This window comes from Aspergillus terreus, genomic scaffold, assembly GCF_000149615.1.
Source record: "Aspergillus terreus NIH2624 scaffold_6 genomic scaffold, whole genome shotgun sequence".
NCBI lineage: Eukaryota > Fungi > Ascomycota > Eurotiomycetes > Eurotiales > Aspergillaceae > Aspergillus > Aspergillus terreus.
In genome coordinates, this window is record NT_165929.1 from 938,117 (window position 1) to 956,305 (window position 18,189).

At 54.4% G+C, this 18,189-nt stretch overlaps 8 protein-coding genes across 8 annotated transcripts; 4 read left to right on the top strand and 4 right to left on the bottom strand.

The window, feature by feature from the left end:
* Positions 1-325: 325 nt before the first annotated feature.
* On the top strand, positions 326-2,002 carry ATEG_04582 (putative serine/threonine protein kinase (Prp4); the record flags this gene model as incomplete). The annotated part of the gene is made up of 2 exons (XM_001213760.1): positions 326-491; positions 552-2,002. The coding sequence occupies 2 exons, from the start codon at positions 326-328 to the stop codon at positions 2,000-2,002; spliced, it is 1,617 nt and encodes a 538-aa protein (XP_001213760.1).
* A 1,981-nt stretch (positions 2,003-3,983) lies between these two features.
* On the top strand, positions 3,984-5,256 carry ATEG_04583 (serine/threonine-protein kinase; the record flags this gene model as incomplete). Its single annotated transcript, XM_001213761.1, has 2 exons — positions 3,984-4,575; positions 4,622-5,256. 2 exons carry the CDS (start codon positions 3,984-3,986, stop codon positions 5,254-5,256), a joined length of 1,227 nt encoding a protein of 408 aa, XP_001213761.1.
* A 682-nt stretch (positions 5,257-5,938) lies between these two features.
* ATEG_04584 (SDR family NAD(P)-dependent oxidoreductase) lies at positions 5,939-7,004 on the bottom strand (the record flags this gene model as incomplete). The annotated part of the gene is made up of 4 exons (XM_001213762.1): positions 5,939-6,320; positions 6,375-6,526; positions 6,598-6,785; positions 6,839-7,004. The coding sequence occupies 4 exons, from the start codon at positions 7,002-7,004 to the stop codon at positions 5,939-5,941; spliced, it is 888 nt and encodes a 295-aa protein (XP_001213762.1).
* A 176-nt stretch (positions 7,005-7,180) lies between these two features.
* Positions 7,181-8,424, bottom strand: ATEG_04585 (uncharacterized protein; the record flags this gene model as incomplete). The annotated part of the gene is made up of 2 exons (XM_001213763.1): positions 7,181-8,041; positions 8,092-8,424. 2 exons carry the CDS (start codon positions 8,422-8,424, stop codon positions 7,181-7,183), a joined length of 1,194 nt encoding a protein of 397 aa, XP_001213763.1.
* Positions 8,425-9,340: 916 nt separating this feature from the next.
* Positions 9,341-10,306, bottom strand: ATEG_04586 (hemolysin III family protein; the record flags this gene model as incomplete). The annotated part of the gene is made up of 1 exon (XM_001213764.1): positions 9,341-10,306. The coding sequence occupies one exon, from the start codon at positions 10,304-10,306 to the stop codon at positions 9,341-9,343; it is 966 nt and encodes a 321-aa protein (XP_001213764.1).
* A 365-nt stretch (positions 10,307-10,671) lies between these two features.
* Positions 10,672-11,669, top strand: ATEG_04587 (uncharacterized protein; the record flags this gene model as incomplete). Its single annotated transcript, XM_001213765.1, has 2 exons — positions 10,672-10,772; positions 10,826-11,669. The coding sequence occupies 2 exons, from the start codon at positions 10,672-10,674 to the stop codon at positions 11,667-11,669; spliced, it is 945 nt and encodes a 314-aa protein (XP_001213765.1).
* Positions 11,670-12,207: 538 nt separating this feature from the next.
* Positions 12,208-13,547, bottom strand: ATEG_04588 (uncharacterized protein; the record flags this gene model as incomplete). Its single annotated transcript, XM_001213766.1, has 4 exons — positions 12,208-12,213; positions 12,310-13,339; positions 13,400-13,448; positions 13,505-13,547. 4 exons carry the CDS (start codon positions 13,545-13,547, stop codon positions 12,208-12,210), a joined length of 1,128 nt encoding a protein of 375 aa, XP_001213766.1.
* A 526-nt stretch (positions 13,548-14,073) lies between these two features.
* ATEG_04589 (Tvp18 family protein) lies at positions 14,074-14,668 on the top strand (the record flags this gene model as incomplete). Its single annotated transcript, XM_001213767.1, has 3 exons — positions 14,074-14,096; positions 14,218-14,313; positions 14,368-14,668. The coding sequence occupies 3 exons, from the start codon at positions 14,074-14,076 to the stop codon at positions 14,666-14,668; spliced, it is 420 nt and encodes a 139-aa protein (XP_001213767.1).
* Between the last annotated feature and the right edge of the window lie 3,521 nt (positions 14,669-18,189).

An 18,189-nucleotide genomic window follows, 5' to 3' on the forward strand; every position in this document is an offset into this window, starting at 1 on the left:
CCTACCGGGGAAGTCCGCAAACCCAAAGCAATATTCCGGCGACGAGTCGGAGCAGCCCAGGGAGGCGAGAGTTGCCTTTCCGGGGCACGAGAGGAAGGTCTTCACCTGAACCGTCAGTGAGCGAAACGGAGGAAACCCTCCTGCTGTCGCTCAAGATTCTAAGCAAAATGCTGAAAACTCGCAAGGAATCAGGTGCATCAGGGCTCTAATGGGCGTTTTCCGACTGTTGAAGATAGGTATGCTCTATCCTTTCCCATACTTAGGCAATTACTGACGAGGTTCTGTTAGTGTTGCGACGTCCGACGATACCGAGCCGGCTGAAGCTATGGACGAAGCGGCTCAGCTGGAGGCTCGACGCAAACGCCGGGAAGCCATCAAGGCCAAATACAGAGCTCAGGCGACGCCTTTACAACTGCAGGCTCTCCATATTGCTAGCGATAGGGGTTCAGCCACGCCAGGTGCCGAGGTCTCCACCAGTAACGCCCCTTCAGGTATGTATACTGTTCTTAGCGAAATGGGTTGTATCGTTGCTGATGTACTTTGCGCTCTAGATTCACAACCGTCGGCATCGCAGACGCCCAACGAGAACACGGGGGAATCATTCCCTGACTTCAAGGTTGGCAACGATGCTGATTTGTTTAACGATGGTGCCCCCGTAGATGGCACCGACAAAGATGAGCCGTCTGCGGCGGACTACGATCCCACTCTGGACATGAAAGCCGACAGAGAAAGACATCACGATCTCTCGGCCGCGTCGTATGATGAGACGCAGACTGTTAAGCAGGACGTCCTGATCCCGGATGCGCCGCCTGCGCAACACCAGCCCAAGGCCAAGGACCCGTACGACATGTTTGCGGAAGATGACGACGATATGTTTGCCGAGGAGACGCAGGATACCGCGCACCCTGCCCATGCGTCGGCCAAGTCCGCCGTCCCTCAGCCGCAAGAGTTGGACATCAGCATGATGGACAACTGGGACGACCCCGAGGGGTATTACAATGTCCGGCTTGGTGAGTTGATCAACGGGCGCTACCATGTGCAGCAGAACCTGGGAAAGGGCATGTTCTCGTCCGTGGTGCGCGCAACCGATTCCAAGACGGGTAAGTTGGTGGCGGTCAAGATCATCCGACAGAACGACACCATGCGGAAGGCGGGTCTTAAGGAGATTGGGATTTTGGAACAGCTCCGTGAAGCTGATCCGGACGATCGGAAGCATCTCATCCGGTTCGAGCGGCACTTCGACCACAAGGGGCATCTCTGCATGGTGTTTGAGAATCTGAGCATGAATCTGCGCGAGGTGCTGAAGAAGTTTGGACGCGACGTGGGCTTGAATCTGCGGGCGATCCGGGCATACGCGCAGCAGATCTTCCTGGGACTGAGTCTGATGCGGAAGTGCAATATCCTTCATGCCGACTTGAAACCGGACAACCTGTTGGTGAACGAGCAGCGCAACGTGCTGAAGGTGTGCGATTTGGGGTCGGCGTCCCCAGCTACGGAGAACGAAATTACGCCGTATCTGGTCAGTCGATTTTACCGAGCGCCGGAGATTATCCTGGGCATTCCTTACGATCACGCGATCGATGTGTGGTCGATTGGGTGTACCCTGTTCGAGCTGTACACGGGCAAGATTCTGTTTACGGGGCGGAACAACAATCAGATGCTACGATCGATCATGGAATGCCGGGGCAAATACCCGCCGAAGCTGCTGCGGAAGGGGTCGCTGACGCATCTGTATTTCGACGATATGCTCAACTTCCACAGCACGGAGGAGGACAAGATTACGGGGCGTCTGGTGACGCGGGTGTTGGATTTCAAGAAACCGACGCGGGACCTGAAGACGCGGCTGATGGGCAAGGGGGCTCGGGGGATGACGGACAGCGAGGCCAAGGAGCTGACACTGTTTGTGGATCTGCTGGATCGGTGTCTGAGCCTGAATCCGGAGAAGCGATGCACGCCGGCTGAGGCTCTGAAACATCCGTTTATTGCACGGCCGAAGGCGTAGATGGCGGGTGGAGGCGCATCAGCTGTGGTTGTACATACATATATATATATATATATATATATCTATATATGATGTTATAGTAGAATATACGGAGTATGTATCTGCCTAGTATGGAGTCTACCTGTACTGTATGGAGTAGGGAAAAGCCTACGTAGAGGTTTGTTGGTTGGGATGGGACGGGTGATGGATGGTGGGTGGCTCAGCCTCTTTGTGCGGCAAGGCGAAACGGTGCTACGAGACGCTGACAGGGAAGCGGGTGGTCGTGGCGAGAGTGGCAAGGGCGAGGGCAACGGACTGAGTCACGATCGACAAGGCGAGGCGGGACTCGAACGATCCATGGGAGAGGCTGGTTGATGAAGGAACGAGGAAGGCGAGAGACGGAGTAGAGATCCCGCCCGATCTGCTTTTTTGTTGTTATGATGGAGGATGGCGTCACTGGGGCGAATAAGGTGATAGTCTTTACTCTGTAGGGTTTGATGATGCGGAAAGGGTTGATATCACAGAGGCGCTGAGGGGGAGGGATGGATTGGATCGATCCGGGGTACAGATGGTTCGGAAGAAGAAGATGATGGATGGATGGATGGATTCTGTCGGGGCTCGATGCATGGGAAGCCTGACCTGGCCAAAAGCAGGAGACGAATGAGAAATTCTCCGGGCAGTGCAGGCAGTGTAGAAGTAGGAGAAGGAGTAGGAGTACCTAGTAACTACTAGTGCAGGCAGACAGTCAGTCATGACAGAGAATGCATGGCACCCGGACAGGCAAGGAGGGGGGAATGGATGGATGGCCTCGTCCGATGCGCCCGAGAGGCTAGACACGGGAAGCCTTGCAGTGGTGCATGGGCCCAGCCAATCCCCGCATCCGCTGGGCTGCTCGGACAGCCAACGTGGCCAAAATAGTGCGCCCAATCAGGGGGGTGGATTTGAGTTCTTGGTTTGCCTCACTTTGAGAGTATATTAAGGTATACTCGTACGGGGTGTATTGGTTTAGTAGACTGTATACATAATTAGAATAGAGAAAGACTATACTATACTATAGAAGTACATAGAGTAGGAAAAACTACGAATACTTGTGGAAAGACGGTGAGCAGAATAGTCGACCACTCTCTGGAAGTCTATTTGCATGAGCTGGCACCGAAGCCACTGGTTGCACATGGACCACCCGAGTGGCCAGGATCTCCACTGTCATCCTCACCGCCTCCTGCAGCATCACTCTTGATGATTGGTGCAGGGGCCCCTAGTCGAAGCATCATCATCGTTCCCAGGACCCACTCGATTAATCATCGTTTATTATGGTCTTATTAGTCTTATTATTATGATGATTATTATTTTTGGCAGTGGAGTGGCCACCCCCCCGACTAGTCTACTTCCTACTACTTATCCTCATCCGCTCACTACTCCTGATCCTCCTCTTATTCCCTCCATCTCCATCCTCATCCTTCTTCCTTTTCTTCTCTCTCTCTTCCTTCAGTCTTCCTTTCTCTTCCTCTTCCTCCTCCTCCTCTTCCTCCTCCCGGTCGGCTCTCTTCTTTTATAGCTTCTTTCTCTTCTCCTATTTAATATCCATCTTCAAATCCAATCAAACCTTCAGCTTAACCGCCTCGCCGCCCCTTACCGACCCCTCCACCACATCTCATACATCCACACCAACATCAACACTGCCACACCATAACATCCACCACCACAACCCAACTCCAACAACCCAGGACCAGGACATCTAACCATCCACCCTTCCACCACGGATTCTCTTCGACCCTCCACTCCTTATGGCTCCCTAATCCACCCGTCCCGAGGTGTATATATTTGGATTTCCCGTTGGCTTCTTCCACTCCGGATTAAAACAAACAACCCCCCCAAAGGATCTGTCTCTCCCTCCCGCGGATTTGGACTCCCTCAGGATCAAATTTTAGGATCGGACAAATCCCCCTCAGATCGGACCGTCTTCATGCTACCCCCCTCTCTCCCCTTCGGCATGTATCCCACCATGCTACCCACTCCCCCTCCATCGCCTCCTACCCTCCCTCGTTGCTATGCCCCAGAAGACCGCTTGGGTTGGCTCCTCGCCAACCGGCTGGAGCTCACCCGCGTCCTCGGCGTAGGCGCCTATGGCGTCGTCTACACCGCAGTTGACATCCATACCAATGTGATGTATGCTGTCAAGGCCCTCAACAAGTCTGGCCTGGACCCCCGACAACTCAAGTTCCAGCAGCGGGAGATCAAGCTGCATCATCTGGCCAGCCAGCACCCCAATGTCGTGTCCCTGGTGCGCATTATGGATTCCGTGGACTGCACCTACGTCGTTATCGAGTTCTGTCCCGAGGGCGACCTCTTCTCCAGCATCACCGAGAAGGGCCACTTTGTCGGCAACGACCCCTTGGTCAAGTGTGTGTTCCTGCAGATCCTGGATGCCGTTCATTTCTGCCATTCCTTGGGGATCTACCACCGGGATCTGAAGCCGGAGAACATCCTGGTCACCGACCAGGGCTTGACTGTCAAATTAGCCGACTTTGGTCTGGCCACCACCGATCCCATCACCTCGGATTTCGGCTGTGGTTCGACCTTTTACATGTCTCCCGGTATGTCGTCCTCGCTGCGTCTCTGATCACGAGCTAATTCCCGAAGAATGCCAGCAACCTAATCCCCGACCGATGTCCTGGTACGAGTCCGCTCCCAACGATGTGTGGAGCCTGGGTGTCATCCTGGTCAACCTGACCTGCGGTCGCAACCCCTGGAAGCGTGCCTCGCTGGAAGACTCCACCTTCCAGGCCTACCTGAAGGATCCCTTCTTCCTGAAGACCATCCTCCCCCTGTCCGACGAGATGATCTGCATATTGAGTCGCATCTTCGAGTGCGACCCCAGGAAACGGATCTCCATTCCGGAGCTGCGCAACCTAATTCTGGAATGCCCGCGGTTCACGGTGAACTCTGTAGCTCCTTGGACCCCGGTGCCTTGCCCGATGCCCTTCGACTTCTCTCCACAGGTCTCCATGCCCGTGGATGGCTTCAACACACAGTCGTCGTCCTCTTCGGACTCGTCCCACTACTCGGACTCTCTGGAATCGGCCGTGTCCGATGCCTCCTCCTTTACGGATAGCTATACGGACGTCAACAGTGTTTCATCCATGTCGTCGGTCGGCCTGGAACCAGAACCTCCGTACAAGGGCGAGTTCCCTCCCACGGACTTGGTGTGCAATGACATGCCCATGCCGCTGGTGATTCCGTCGCAGCCTTTTGCCCCGCCCATCCCGGTCTGTTAGTCCGATGAGCGCGGTGATCAAAACAAAACTCCTCTTTTGCTCTCCTCTCCGAGGATTAACGCAGGTTATGATTTACGCCATGATCTTGATCCCATCGGATCCTACCATCTTTTAATCTCGAATCTCGTCGACATTGCATATCTGGAAGCGTCTGTATCATTCCATGGACCGAAAAGCCTGGATATTGGACTTGAACATATTCGGTTTCTCTTTTATTTATTTTCCGGCGTGTGGATCCTACCTAGTCCGCCGGTGGACGCCTAATTGCCTTGGACAGGTTTCGGCCACCGGCGGGAGCCACCGCTTTGTTTCATTATTGTTGATGTGATATCATGGGTGGAATTCTGGAATTTTCAAGGGATTTACAAGGGATGATGTTTGCTATTTGTCTGTCTGGGTGGCGTTATTGTTTGGGTCTGGCCGCGTGTGAAAGAAGTTGAAGAAAATACCCCGAGAAGAACGCATTGCATGGCATGGAGTTGGACTGGAGCCGCTCTTTACTTTCTTTCTATCCTGTTATGAGACAATACGGAGGATGAGTCTGTGGATAAATACTGTGACCATCGCTAGGAGCGATGGCCTGTCTGCATACGATGTTAATAGAGATGACCATGTCTCTCCTGTCACCATATCTGTACATGAACATAACCCTACAAGCACACACACTGCTCTATGCACCATTCTACATGTTCCTCCCCCCAGTAACCCGAATCGTCTCGCCACTAACATACGAGAACAACGGACTCGCCACAGCAAGTACACTGCGCGCCGCCTCATCCGGCGTCGCCGGGCGCCCCAGCGGGATATCCGGGTACGTCTGCTTGGCCGGCTCGGAGCCGCCCTTCCTGCTGTTCAGCTGCGCGCCGGGAATGCCCAGCGCGACCTTGGTGCCGTCGGGGGTGGTGATGAAGGCGCCGTCCTCCTTGGCGGCGGTCAGGCGCGTCGTGACGAACCCAAAGGCGATGGTGTTGGCGCGCACGCCGAACGCGGGGCCCCATTCTTTGGCGATGGTGCGCGTCAGTCCGACCACGCCGGCTTTGGCGACGGCGTAGTTTGCCTGCCCGCTGCATTACTTAGTACATATCACACTGTAGGCTGAAGGCCGAAGGGAGACTCACGCATTCCCGTGGATGCCGCTGGTACTGCTGATGTTGATGATCACGCGCGGCTCCTTGTCCTTGACGCGGAAGTACTTGGCCGCCGCGCGGACGAGCTTGAACGGCGCCGTGTTGTGCACCGCCAGCATCGTGTCCCATTGTTTATCGGTCATCTATGCCGTGTCCGCGCCTGTTAGCCTCCGCCGTATAGCAACAGCACCGACGAGGAAAGGACTGGGCGCACCTTATGGATCACGCCGTCCCAGGTAAACCCGGCGTTGTTGACGATAATATGGATCTTGCCGTTGCCAAACGCCGCCGCCTTGTCGACCACCTCCTGGATGTAGGCGTCGTTGAGCACGTCGCCGACGACGGCGAGGGCGCGGTTGGGCGCGGCCGCGTTGATCTCGTTGGCGACGTTGTTGGCTTTTTCTACCAATCGTTAGCGGCAGCATTCATGTAGATAGAGCCTCTGGCAGACGTACGAGCATCAATATCAGCAACAACCACCTTGGCTCCCTCGTTGGCAAACAGCTTGGCGGTTTCGGCGCCGATGCCCTGGCCGGCGCCTGTGATGATGGCGACCTGGCCGGCGAGCAGACCGCGCGGGTAGTTCAGGTGGGCGTTGACCTGGGCGAGACGGTCGGACATGGTGGATACGAAGTAGGAATTGTTTACTGTGGTGGTGAGGGGGAGGAGGCAATTGGGGACTGACGGCGAGGTTATATGCAGACTGCAGTATGGTTGAGGGGTTTGCCGAGGTTCCATTTCAACCGAGAGCCGTCCGACGGGTGGTTGCAAGGTACAAACGAACATCACTCTATTGCCTACAGCCTATCTAACCCGGTACTCGGTCTATGCGCTAGTTGCACCGCGCTGCCTCCGCAAATACACCCCAGCGGCTGGAGGAGGGACTCCGTCGCGCTCGCATACCCGCGGATGATCTGCTGCAGCCAGCTCCCGTCCAGCGCCTCGCTACTGCTGCTGCTACTGCTCAGGCCCTGGCCCTCGGCCAGCTCCACGGCCTCGTGCAGCAGGCCCAGCACCTCCTTGCACTGCAGCAGGCGCCCGCGCAGCACCACCCGCCGCATGTGCCGCGCCTCCTCGGGCGCTGTCTCGTACTCGCCGTAAGCCATGGGCTCGGCCTCCAGCGACGACGCCGGCGGCCCGTGGCCGTGGCCGTGGGCTGCGAACTCGCAGCTCACCCAGAAGTCGAAGAGCTGCAGCACGAGGTCCAGCGTCGACAGCGAGACCAGGAAGTTCGTGTTGCCCTTTGGACAGCGCGCGCACCGCAGGAACCCCTGGCACACGGCGAGCGCCGTCTTGATCGCCTGCAAGCCCTGGTCGAAGCGCAGCCGCGCCGGGTCGACCACCATATGTCGCAGTCCGTTCAGGTGGAAGCCAAGCGCCTCGTCGCACTCGCAGCGCGGTGGTAAGGCGCCGGGGATGTGCACGGCCAGCGGGAAGCTGGCCAGGCCTTTCGTGATGAACTCCTTTTGCAGGAAGGTGGGCGATGTCGGCGACATCGACGCCGGCGTGCACATCGGCATGGCGGGGGAGAACGGGCCGCCATAGGTGGCCGTGTAGTCGATGGGCGTCTCATTCACTAGCATGCAGGCGTCGATTGTCGGGTGGGAGTCGTGCATCTGTGGACTCTCAGACAGCCGCGGCTGACTCGGCTCGCTTGTCTGCGCGTGTCAGTTTTCTCTCCAAGGCACACACCCCCGGGTGAACACACCTGGTACTCGAATCTGCGGTCGACCTCATACTCCGGCGGACACACCGGCTCCACGGCCTTCTTCGGCTCTCGCGCGCTGTGCGAGCCCTGCACCGGCTTCTCGTCCTGGAGCTGGCCCAGCTTTCGCAGCGTAGCTCGGTTCTTGCTCCCCTTCGGCTTGCCGGATCGGTTGGCGACCCGGTATCGACAAGGAAGGCCATGGCGAAGACAGCGGATGCAGGTGTTCTTCCCTCCCAGGTTGCATTTCACTTTCGACTGACGGCAGTTCTCACAAGCAGCCCGGAGCTTGGGGGTGTCGCCACCGCTGCTGGGGGGTTGGGATTCTGCGAACATTTATATCGGCGGGCGAAGATCGAGTTGATAGGTAAAGGTCTCTTTCGTTGAATGCACCGAGTTGGGTATAATCCACTGAGAATCAAGATGAAGCCAAAATTATCCCTGACGTCCCGTTCCATATATATCTCGAGTCAGCCGAATCAACATCGGATCTGGATTCCTGAATCGACGGGAACCGCATACGAAGTCAGCCGTTGTGAAACCCGAGAATTCCATCTGATCCACCTCGCATGGAGAGTCCGGCAATCGTGGCCAGTATCCGGCTCGTCGCTCCTCACGGTCGTCCAACTGACCTCCCCGGATCTTACTTGTCCGACAACCCCAACTGGCCGACTGCGTGGCTATCGCCCTCCGCGCTGACTGGATGTTATAAGCGGTAGCCTACCGAGTCTATGGCTCGCTGGCGTGGAGATGTTGGGAATAAGCTCAGGTGCAACATCGAGACAAGCACGACACCGCGATGACACTAAAGAACTTTATCGGTCCATGTCGCCATGCCCATCATTGTGTTGTCTGGCGTAGCATCCAATAGGGAGGCCGTCTACTGCGAAAAGCGGTGTTTAGTGGCCATGCAAGCCAGCACACCATGTGAGGTGTACGCCAATGCATGAAAAATGGAATCCGTCTCTCTATTTGCTGAAGCAAGCGGTGAACACGCAGACTTCCTGTCTGTGCTGTGGAATCCGGTTGAGATTGCCACCTCTGTCCATTTTCCCTTGATATCTCACCTCGGTTCCAGTGAGAATTCCAAGTGGGAAGGGTTGCAACGGTCAGCAGGGCCAGACACAGTCAGCACCACGTCATGTCGTATATTACATTAGATTGGATTGCTCTATTGGAATCGACTGTGACATCTCGACCTCACATCATCCGCTGTTCGTGTGATCCTCCCGCCGCCCAGGGCGAATCACAATCAGATCCGCGGGCAGGTCTCTGCAATCCCACTGTGTCTGTAATCAAATGCGCTCAGCAGCCCGGTCAGGTGAGCCACCGCGGCACACACCACCAACACATGGAAGATCTGATGCGAGCTCCCCAGCAGATCGAACCTGCCGGGTCGCAACCGTTCCGGGACGCGAGCGGCGTAAATGGCCGCCCCCAGAATATACAAAAGCCCCTGGAGGAGCAGCCAGCCCAAACCGATCTGGCGCATCATGAGCTTCCGGCCGTATAGCCGCAGCCCGTGGAGCACAGGAAACACCGCGGACAGGCCCATGCCGACGAACATGGCGGCGCGGAACGGGCGCCAGCCCGGGGTGCGGAACTGAGGAAGAACCGAGACGAAGACGCAGCCAAGACCGATGCCGCAGATCATCGTCCAATACAGCCGTTGCAAGTTTGGCATGCAGTAAAACCCATAGTACACACTGGGCACGAAGCTGCCCACGATCAGACCTACAATCCCGATGTAGTCGAGCGCGTTCCCGATGCGGGCTACCACTGGCGAGTGATTCGAGATGGTATGATAGGTGGCCGACATCCCCAGGCAGAACGCTGCTCCCGCGAAGAAACAGCTGAACGCCCCGATATCGCCGTGGGTGGCCGTCGCGTACCGCGGGGCCAACGCCTGATACAGTACGACGGCCGCGGGGACGGACAGCAGCGAAGGGAGAAGATGCGTGTAGATGTTGACCGTTTCATTGTGAACGTAAGTCAGCGAGTGTAAAGACCCCAGGAACGAATAGGAGGCGGGTCGATATCCCGAGTGGATGTGATGGTTGTCCCGTTGCCAGTGCGGCAGCTCGTCCCAGTGCAGGAGCTTTTTGATGACTCTGGGAGGCTGTTCGAGCACTGTCTCCGCGACCGATACCGCCTCGCTGGTTGCAGAACCAGAACCTTTTGGGCGGTTCTCAGTGGGGCGCCGTTGGCGAGTCGGCATTATTTCATATGCAAGATGCTCAGACGCTGCAGATAGAGGGAAGGACGTTGCAGATTTGCCAATGGACTAGGGGACTAAAACAAGTCAACAGCGAGTGGCCCTAGAGGGAAAAGCGAGATGTGTTCCATTTGACCGGGAGAAGCAACCAAAAGGAAAGTAATGTTGAAAGAGAACGTTGGGATGGACCGAGGTTGAGGCCGTTCACGATCTACAAAAATGGCCCCGTTGGGGAAGAAGGACAAACGCTGCAAACACGCGGGGGCCTGAGGCACCTCCGCCACCGCTTCCATCTTATCGACTCGCGGTTGATACCGATACCAACACACGCATGCTATCACCCATATTCATAGTCCAAGCCCCTGGACATGGCTCATCGCTCGATCTCAGGGAAACGGCCAGGTAGTCGATTAAAGCCGGTGGCAGACTCGCTGGAGTCGGTGGGGTTTGTCTCTAAAGGCGACCGCAAGTACGTCTGTTCGGCTTCACACTCCATCACTTGCATTGACTGATCCACGGTAGATTGCTAGACCATACAACGCAAGAAAAGTACTATGCTCAGATCACACAGCGTTATTTCGAGTTCTGTGCCCGTCACTCTGAGGATCTAGATGCAGCCTGGGCGTCGCTTCCCATCAGCGCCTCCGGAGACGCGACCAAGAATCCTCCGGCAGCTTTCCCCCAGACGAAGAGTGACAGGTCCACCAAATCACACATTCCGGCGGCATCCGCAGAGTTATCCACCCTCCTCTTGTCCCTCCGAAAGCTTCGGGAAGCGGTTCTCGCGACGGCGTCCACAATTCCAGTCTCCTTCTCGCAGCGCGTGCACCTCTTCTCCATCAAACTCTCCATTCAAGCCAAGCACCCTCCCTCATACTTCCCCTCCCTGCGCTACGTCCTTGAAAAGCTCCACGCCAGCTCACATCCTTTACCGGAACCCCAGCTGCGGGACGTGATCTCATACTTGATTCTCGATTATGCTTGTCGACAGGAAGATCTGGTGGCCGCGTTCGAATTGCGCGCACAGGCGCGCAGTCGCTATTCCTTCCAATCAGAGACAGTCGATCGGGTGTTGACGGCTCTGGCGCATGACAACTGGATTGTTTTCTGGCAGGTCCGCAGAGAGGTGGACTCTCCAACGCGGGCAGTGATGGACTGGGCGGCCGACCGCGTCCGAAGACATGCGTTGAAAGCTGTCGGTAGCGCCTATCTTAATGTTGGTGTGCAGTGGGTCACAGAAGGCTGCACTGGAGACAAGGGCTGGACATGGGAGGCGTTGGCCGAGAAGGAGAAGCTCGGATGGGAGAAAGAAGGCGATAAGATCATTATTAAGAGGCCAAGGCTCAAACAGGCAAAGCCTGTTTAGCCAATGAAGGAACGACATAAGGAGCGCTGCTGTCTTTTGTTGGATTGTATTGTTATCATGGAGCATCTATGGCGTTGGGACAGTGTGGCGTTGGATCCTGGAGCATAGCATTAGATGTTCATTACTATAGCAGACCATGCAGAATAGCCCACAGAAGACTTGGATAAGCCACTTCATATGCAAACAGATTGAAGTTGGTCCTGCAACCCCTGTGTTGGAGCTTAGAAGTCGGCGCGGCATGTCCAGAGGGCCAGGCGCTAGGAGTGGACTCTGGTTTCTTGATCCGGCCATCCTGTTGGGTTAAGGGAGCCGTTGCTTCTGTAGACTCAACTGGCCCGACAGCGCCTCTCGTGTCCCCTTCACAACTTGAAATCGGCATTCGGACGGTCCAAGTTCGTATGACCAGTCACAGGCTGTTTGGAAATGACGTCCACGAGTTCAGCCTTCATGTTCGGAGACTTGTCTGAGCATAATTCGTAGACCGTAGACAGGTTGAAAACCAAACTGCCGAACGAGTTGTTTTCCCGGACTAGTTCTTCTAGCACTTGACGGGCCTGTAACAGATGTCAGCATCAACAGCGGCTCATCGAAGGTCGAGCTTAGCTACCTCATTCAACTGTCCCGTATATAGCAGACATACGGCCAGGTTTTGAGAAATCATGCTCTCATCAGATCTCTTGGGCTCTCTTCCCAAAAGAGCCCGCCACCCCGCGACAGCATCGTCGTATCGGCCTTCAGCCATGCTTAGGAGTGGGGGGAAGATAGAATGCTCCGCTTCGTCCGGGTCGCCGACAACTTGCTTTGCTGAATGAAGATCTCCAATGAGAAGATATAACAACGCCTTTCTTAGCTTTGCCGTCTCCGTATCCGTACTTGGTGTCCGCAGACTGGACAACGACCTCCTGGCGGCGTTGAGATCTCCCATTTCGATCAACGCATTGACGCTTCTGATGCCAAGATCAGAGAGCCTTTCTTTCCAGATACGTCGTTCTTCATCGGTCAAGTCGGGTCGCATGATCTCTCTTCGCGCTTCTAGTCCGATCTCATACAGACCACCGATTCCACGGCGCGAATCACCAAAACCAATGCTTTGAAGCCGAATGGCGAGGACCCGCAGACACCATGGAACAATATGACGGGCATAAGTCGGATGCTTCTGCGTATCCCCGGATTCCGAGACCTGAGGCCCTGGCTCTATGTAATAGAAGGCCGAGCTCAAGTCCTCCAGAGCTTTTGACTCCTGGGCCGCAAGAACGGTGTTTCCTGATAGTTCTAAAGATGCCAATCTTGTATAGAAAAGCGCCAAGATCAACTTGACGTCCGTAGGAGAGATCAAAGAGGATGTTAGTATTTTTGCGCTAAGATATGCCGAGAGCAGAAAATGGCCCTCTGTGAGAAGTCTCTCGAGAGAGGCAAGACATGACTGGAGTGATTGGTCCGAGGTGGGAGCTAGAAACTCCGAACGCAAAGCAGGTGGAATGTCAACTTGCGCAAGTGGGTGATAGATATCATATCGGAGGAGGTACGAGAGGTCTTTTTCGATGCCCGACTGAGAGACATCTGGAGCGAGAGGGTCTAACGCGCTGAACGAGGCACCACTGCATGTATCCAGGACTTGGGAGGTCTGCATTTGCGAGAGAGGCGATGCACTTGCGCCTGGGCTCAGAGGGCTGTTACGTATTAGCAATGAAGCAAATACTTCAATACACAATTATACTCATTGTACTCACTCATCCGGTTGGTCCAGGGGGCCTCTCGTTGAGCTCCGAGGGCGTGACGCTATGAACCACAATCAGCACGTTCTATACGGGGCTGCGACCACGGACCATTCTTACCTCTGGAGAGGTTACGGCTATGACCCTGTGAAGTAGAGTCCATTATAGCAATCAAATGGGCCAACTGGGAAATCTCAGAGTCGAAAGACACTTGAGCTGCTCGATCGGGGTAGACATTCTGCCCCGGGCGGTGAAACCGCAGATGAAACAACGGGGCGGGCGGTGAAGGGATCGACCTGATCTGGCAAGCTGGCCCATTCTCCATGCGGGCAACTGTCAATCGCGTCCCCGTCAGTCCACCTGCTTCTTCCTTCACTAGCCACACACGCTGTTTGCGACCATCTCTTCGTCTTTCTTCGAACGTACTCCTCTCCGCACTGATCTCCATCGAGTCCACCTTATCGTCCCATCTTGCCCATTATGACACTCGCGGAGGAATTTCGCTCTCGGAACTTCAGTATGTACTTCCTTTATTTACCCACAGGACCAGCGGGCGAACGAGCTAACAGCTGCCTCGACCAGGTATCTACGGTCAATGGTGTGTATCCTCCCCATGTCAAAATGATATTGAATGCCCTCATTGTTTCCCTCGAATCAACCGGCCTTCAAAAACGTCTTGCAAATTCATAATGGCTGCCTGGAACTTGAACGGGTGTGCTTGGCGCTGTTTGGATCGACATGACCTCAACCGACGAAGGCCTCAACACGACCGACATAGTTCTTAACACAAAACTTCATCTGCGCCGTACCAGGTTCTAATGACTTTCGACTAGGACCGGCGTGATCTGCATTATCCTCTGTTTAGCCCTCGGCATTGCCAACATCTTCTCGTTCAACGCCGTGCGCATCGTTTTCAGCATCCTATGCCTGTGAGTCTTATTCGGCGCCCGCACCACTGGCTTTCGTAGCACTGACTCCTTCAGCGTTTCGGGGTTGATCCTCATTTTCGTTGAGGTTCCCTTCCTGCTCAGGATTTGCCCAACTTCGGAGAAATTCGACAACTTCATTCGGCGATTCACCACTAACTGGATGCGCGCGGCCATGTATGCCATCATGAGCGCCGTCCAGTGGGTCAGTCTTGTCTCCGGTGCATCGGGTTTGATTGCGGCCGCCGTCTTGCTTCTCATTGCCGCTCTCTTCTATGCTTTGGCTGGACTGAAGAGCCAGGACTTTGTTGGCAGCAAGACTCTGGGTGGACAAGGAATTGCGCAGATGATCGTCTAGGATGAGGTATCTCTGTGCATGAGGCATGACCATAAGGTATGGTGAGGTTGGTCCGAGACTCCAGAAGAGTAGATGCTAATGGCTAAAGCCCTCCATGCGATCAAAACATTCAAGCGATCGATTATATTGCAAAACTAGAAAAGGAAAAAAAAGTTCCGGGAGGAATGGTTATATTTGTGCGAAACGCGGCATGATTACGAGCTCACTGTGCTATTTTCCATACGGCTGAACAGTCAGTCCTTGTACTTCTATCTCTGTTGGTTTGGGGGAACCCCGTTGCCGTTGAAGACTTGATTTGTGGGAGTTCTGGTCGAAGCCACTCTAGACATCCTGCTGGACTAGGTAGTTCTGTCCAGTACCGTTCTGCTTTTGTTGTGCTTGTCCACATGTCTTGTATCTTTAGCAGTATATTCAGCGAATACCCTATTAGCATCCTGGTGATGAATAAAATGTTCAGGGTGTCTGGGTTCTTGATCACTTGTATCGTCGCGGGTTTTATGTAGGTCCGTCTAGTATGCTAGAGCTTGATGCATGGCCATAATGACTTTGCCTTTTTATACGGTTTCAACGTTGTTCTCGACTACTGTCTGATTGAGCGTTATTGCAGAAGCCCGGCGATGGGCGCCTATGCCTTATATAGATGTGATTTCTACCTAGATACAGTAACCAGGCCACACTTGAGAGACTATTATGTCAAGATTTAACCATTCACTAAACGCCGCAGTTCTATACCGCTGCAACTTGATAGAAGTAAGGCTAGCTATACCGAGGAAGGTCTGTGTTCGAATTGTATTGAGCATCTACACATGAACAGAGCCTATAAACATTGGCAGTGCCACGGCCGAATCAGCATGGACCGCGTTGTCAGGACCAGGCTTGTCAAGGGAGCCTACAAGGTCCTGAGGTCCGAACTACCCAGGTAGTATCTGCGACAGTACCAGTCAGGCATCTCAATTAATGCTACAATCTGGTGCAGTAGGAAAGTCGGATGCTATCTGGAAGATTCGTCCTACGTCATAGTCCCATCGACCCCTCCGAGGGGTTAAACTAAACTAACCCCGCGTTTAGCAGGCCGGGTGATACTGGCTGTACGGGGTTATTACAGCATCAGGATATTACGGGGATACCTTAGGTAGGTACCTAGGTACCTACTGTCTTCCTGATTACCTGCAGGTTCCTGGACGGCTATAACATCAGGACGGACGGATGGGAAAGTTTGCACGGGACCCAGGAGCTTGGAAGGACAGTGGTCAACCGTGGTAATGAGTGAGGTTTCCTGTTTCTTATACGCAGGTCTGTGTTGTACCTATAGGTGATCCGAAATATATCGACATCGATAACCGGGCCGGTGGAAGAAGGGATATGCATGTCTGGATGGGTGTCAATATGATCACGTTGCAATACCTACCTAGGGTGTATTTCACCAGCCGAGCCGAGCGAGTTTATTTCACTGGCTCTGAGTGTTCTGATGTGAGGCGGATGTCTGTGTTGGTGCATTGCCCAGAGTCTAGCCCTAGGTTGGGTCTTATCAGACATCGTCGGTGGGAGAGATACTTTGTAAAGACACCGACCCATGCGATTTGAGTTATACATTGCTGGCTCCGTGCTCCATTACACTGAAAGCGATCATTATCATCCTTATCGGGCATATACGCCGATCTGAGCCGTAGGCTAATAAGAGCGTACGGGGTAGTGCTGGCGTAATGGACCGAGCAAATCCAGACGGGTGAGGTTCAAGTTGGCTGCACTCATCCCGCAGGACATGGATGTATCTTCCTTACCAAAACGGGTGTAAAGAACGTCCCACCGCGTGGCGGATATCGTCAGCGGACGAATGTGACAGGATCACAGGGGACTGGTCGGTTCTCCACGACAAGGCTGGAGTGGACCCGTGACCACCGGTCCTTCCAGGTCACCGAGACTGCGTGGATGGGCTTTGGTGGAAAAAGCAAAGGCATTGTCCATGCAATGCAATGGCATGGGAGGCAACGATGGACGTGTCTTTGTTTGATACCCTGCCAACCGGGAAGACTACGAGTCAGAAGAAACCGGAAAGGAGGAGGAGAGGATGCGGTGGTTCATGATGCAATTGAAAGAATGGTCGGCTAGCTAGTATGAGAGGGGTGGCCACTCAGATACGGGCCGATACAATTAGGGCTCCTGCGAATGGACAGTTCCTGATGGACATCTCTGATCGTTATTGCGATGCGCACAGCCACACGAGGGGTTCCTCGATCTAGATACATAGTAGTATGTAGCTAGATAGATGACGGTTCCTAGAGACGGGGAAGGGAGATGGGGGATTCGATTTTCGTGGCTTGATACCTAGGAACACTACCTACACAGCCCATACAACGGACCATGGTCTGGGCCTGGATACGGTTCTCGCACACAGGTCTGATTGGAACGCGGCGAGGGATTTGATTTTCGGATGATTCCCCTTTCCCGGAGAATTCAAGGGCATGAAAACGCTGAAACAAAGAAAGGGGGAGGGATTTAATTCTGAAGATACGCTCAGACGATCGAAAGGTCGGTATCCAGAAGACTCCCAATAATGGATCGTCCAGATCATCAACCTTCCCCTCCCTCTGGACCCCCCGTTATTCCCGGGTCTTTTTCTGTTTTCTGTTTTCTTTTTCAAGATTGGTTTCTCCGCTGGACATGGACGGACGGTGAGTGATTATTCCTGCCTCGGAAGATTGCTGATACGTAGGATGAAGAATCTGAGCCGGACGGCCACTCAGAGGGCACTCTGGTGCCAGTGATCTCCCGGGAGAATCTGCTAACCTGCTAGCCACACCACTCGCAGTTGAACAATGCACAGCATACCTGGATCGAGAGAAAATGCCTCAAGGGTACTGAGTAATGCGAATACATAGTAATAAATGCAATGCAGTGGCCGATTGCTCCCCTTGCCCCTCGTCCGGGTGATGCTGCGGGGGAGTATCATTGGCCGAGAGACTAAGAATATTGAATGATAACATCTACTGAATACCTCCTAGATACATGAGATGAACTGACTCTAAGGCATTGATATCCAGACAATGGACTATACTCCGTACTCTGTAACTGCTAAAAATACCTCAACAGACCCCGATAAGGAAAGAAGAAGAAAAAAGCTGAAAAAAGAAGGCGGCCCCACCGAGGCAAAAATGACCATACTCTGTACGAGTATTACCGAAGGCGTAAATGCAACGAACCACGCTCGTTGGCTCACAGCCCATCATCGGTAACGAGACGGTCACGACAGGGCGGAGACGGCGGTTCGATAGCGTCAGAGCACGTCACGCGCCGGGGCGGTGGGCCGTGGCAGGAAGCAAAGGCGGTTTGGCGGGATTTACGCCCACCGCCAGCTGCTACTAATAGAGTCATACATCATCATCGTCGTCGTCGTCTGCCTCTCCCTCTCCTCTAACTATACTCTCCATACCTAGGTCCTGACTTGCTGCAGCTTCTTCATTGACACCTCCTCCCTCCTCTCTCTCTCTTCTTCTCCTGACTCAATCCCATCCTATCCCCAC